At 40.7% G+C, this 3,658-nt stretch overlaps 1 protein-coding gene across 1 annotated transcript in view; it reads right to left on the reverse strand.

Moving 5' to 3' along the window:
- TMEM67 (transmembrane protein 67) overlaps positions 1 to 3,658 on the reverse strand; it is a 96,071-nt gene that overhangs the window by 33,103 nt on the left and 59,310 nt on the right. The window contains exon 18 of the mRNA XM_006859218.1: positions 3,160 to 3,246. Within this exon, the coding sequence (XP_006859280.1) occupies positions 3,160 to 3,246 (87 nt within the window). The remainder of the gene's footprint in view (positions 1 to 3,159; positions 3,247 to 3,658) is intronic.

Here is a 3,658-nt window from a genome sequence, read left to right on the forward strand (position 1 = left end):
CGATGGCATTTAACAACAACAACATGATCGAGCAATTCCTCTACTTGGTATATATTCACAAGAAATACAAGCCAGAACACAAGTAGATATATGCACACCAGTGTTTATCACAGCACTATTCAAAATAGAAAGAAGGAGGCAGCCTAAGTGCCCATCAATGGAAGAATGGATAAACAAATTTTGGTACAATACACACAATGGAATACTTTGCTACCTTGAAGAATATCAAGGAAGCTGCAAATTACTGCATACCATGGATGAACCTTGAGGACATAATGCTGAGTGAAATTAGTCACAAAAGGACAAATATTGCATAAGATCATTATTGTAAATGCTTAAGAAAAAAATACCTATACTAAAAAAAAAGGAAAAAAAAAATTCTTTGTTCATTACCAGGAGTGGGAGGGAGGGGATGGTAGAGCATAGGTTAGGGCATAATCACATCATAGCTCAGGTGTTGGGGACAGAAATACACAAGGAAAGAGAGGGCAATGCACAAGAAGGGGGTGGTGAAAGAACAAGGCAGATAGAGGAACACTTAGGTAGGTTTGCACGGGCTAAGTGGGACAGAAGTAAACAGTGATGTATGCGCAACCTTGGAACAACAGGACTCTGGGATACAGGGATTAAGGTATAGCCTTAATGAGTAAAAGAGTGGAAATAAAGTAAAATAGACAGTTCAGTGAGATAGAAAAGAATATCGGGAAGCATGATTACAAAAAGTTTGTAAGTCTGTCTTCAGTCTATAAATGATTGAAATATCTAAAAGGTGTTCTAGACTTTGCCCAGTAAAATAAGCTTCTTGCAGAGCCTTTGTAATGTATAGGACCTTAGGTGGAATCTTGAGCCCCATGCAGAACCTTCTGAGGTGGGACATTCCCAATTGAAAGGACATGCAAACCAGCCCGGAGCAGCTACAGGAACAGAAGATACTTCTTGAAAGAAAGATCAGCAAGAAAAAACAAAAACAGTCTGTTTGGCTATTACAAGAACAAGCAATCTGTTTGCCAGCGAGCCATGAAGGCAAACAATCAAGTCCCTTCAGGACAAATCCTCCTCCAAGACTGAAACTCAGAGGGAACACACAAGTAGGCCTTATGTAAGCTTGTGGCGACCACATCTGTCAATTGGTGAGTGGAAGTGGGGGAAAGGTAGCAATGAAGATATGGGCTAAGTTTGACCACATTCCACAGACTTCTGTCAACCTTGAGATGGGAGAGAGAAGAAGAAGGGCTGATTGGTCCACAGTTTGGGGAGACTTGGAAACTCCTGAGACCATGGACAATGACTTAGTCATGGAAGGCTAGAGCTGAGAGTCAAGCATCCAACGGATATGAAGTGGAAGGAGATGCACAAGAACACCCAAAGCTGCAGATAGTACCCATTTGACCTAGCCTCGATGGCTTGATGATCAGAACTTGACTACAGGAAGATAAAGAAATTTGATAAAGGAAGCAATTGTAAATTGCTACAATTTGATTAACTTGACCTATACTTATGGATATAGTAGCTCAAAATACCAACTGGGAGGGAGGGAGTCTTCACATCAAGAATCAATCCTATCCCCTCTACACAGGGCTGACAGGGACAGGCAAGTTAGGCATTGGCTACCTAAAATGAGGAGGGCTGGTAGTGTAGTGGTTATAGATCAGGCTGAGAACCGCAAGGTCAGCAGTTCTAAACTACCAGCTGTTCTGCGGGAGAAAGATAAGGCATTCTGCTCCCGTAAAGATTTACAGCCTCAGAAACCCTGTACAGGGTCGCTATGAGTCAGAACCGACTCCACGGCACACAGCCACCACCACTATAAAGGTACAAAGTGGCTGGCTTACAAGTTTTCAAGAGGAGTTTAGTTTCAGAGCGTGCGGGGGGAAGGTAGAATCCCTACTGAATAGTTTTCATCTTGTCTTTATGGGTCTGGTGAAAGACACTGAGGATAGGATTCATTTGATTCTATTGTTATCATGACTAATTGCGACTGTCACAACTGTAAAGGTAGAAGTTGTGTAACAAAAAAGGGGAAGTAGTTAATCTTATATTCCAGGAACAGAAGACCCTAGGACCATCAAGAGAGAAGAGCAGCACCCTAACCAGAGAAGCAGCGACACCAGAGATGGAAGCAAAGGTGATGGCATGGAGAGATAGAGCAGCTGAGGACTGTAGACATATGGAAAGAGAAAGGCTGTATGCTACCATGCCGTTGGTTGTTTAAATGATTCCTTTGTGTTTTTGTGTACAACAAAAAAGACAAAACAGAAGGAATAGGAACAAATACTGTTTACCGATGATGCATGGAGGGGATTATAATCAATGAAACAAAATAAAAAACAAAATCAGTGCAAAACTGATTTCCTCTCATGTCAATTATCACTCAATTCACAATAAAAGCTTTAAAAACATATATAAATATAGTTAATGAAATATGGCCTGCTGTTTGTGGACTTGCTTGACACACATTACTCTTTCCTTCTCTCCAGTTTCTCTCATTTATAGTAGAAATATACACTTGTGTCCAATATCCCAGTGTACTCTGGAAGAAGGTAACTTGTAGTCTAGATTCCATAGGTTCACAGATGAAGAGAAATGTATTACTTATCAAAAAAAAGGATAAAACCTTAGTTTGGGATGATTCCTCTCATCAAGGATGGCAGATCAGATGGAAATCAGAAATACCTAATAATCACACACGTGTTGAGTGGTACACAGAGGTACGTAAAGGCTTCACAAGCACTGATGAGAGTTGCTAAAACAGAAGGAGGGAGGGGCTGCCTTGTGATGAAGAGGAAGGGAGCAGGGAAACAGAGAAAATGACTATAAGTTCAGCACCTCACCCAGGTGTTCGCCATCAAACAACAGATGCGAAATTCATGCCACTGAGGATGCATCGTCAGGCTTTAAAGAGGAAAGCTATACAATGAAATACTATTTTTATCAAATTAGCTATCACACATTTATGGCTTTTTTGAAAAAAATATTTAAGGTAGGTTTTCAGAATAAGATAGCTACCATAAGTAAAGTTTTCTTTATTTTTTATTTTCTTTAAAAACCAAAGTAATTTTATATCAGAGGTTTTCGGAGCATTTTAATTTTAAAGACTTACAAATTTAATAGCAGGCCTTTTAAATTTGGTGCTTTGAAACCTATCCTTTCAAAACTTACCTTTAAAGCAAAAGCACATCCCACATAAGTAATAAAACGTTCTTCCTGAACTGGCCTTGGTAAGAAAACAGAGACAGACTTCTGTGCCTAGAGGAAAAAAATCACTTGGTTAATATCACTGTTGTTGTTGTTGTTAAGTGCTGCTGATTGGGTATGAGCTTTCCGAGGAGCGGCTGGTGGGTTTGAACCACCACCTCGTGGTTCAAATCGACCTTGCAGTCTAGTGCTTATCCTACAGCGCCACACCAGAACTCCAACTATGATCACTGTTGTTGTTAAAGTGCTGTAGAGTCGGTTACGACCCATAGCAACTGGGTACAGGGTTTCCAAGGAGCGGCTGGTAGGTTTGAACCACCACCTTGTGGTTCAAATCGACCTTGCAGTCTAGTGCTTCTCCTACAGCACCAGACCAGGACTCCAAATTATGGTCATACAAGTGCACAATTTACAAACCAAGGAAACCGTAAGACAGGGAGCTCATGTTGCACTTAATAACATA

Source organism: Chrysochloris asiatica, unplaced genomic scaffold (assembly GCF_000296735.1).
Source record: "Chrysochloris asiatica unplaced genomic scaffold, ChrAsi1.0 scaffold00031, whole genome shotgun sequence".
NCBI lineage: Eukaryota > Metazoa > Chordata > Mammalia > Afrosoricida > Chrysochloridae > Chrysochloris > Chrysochloris asiatica.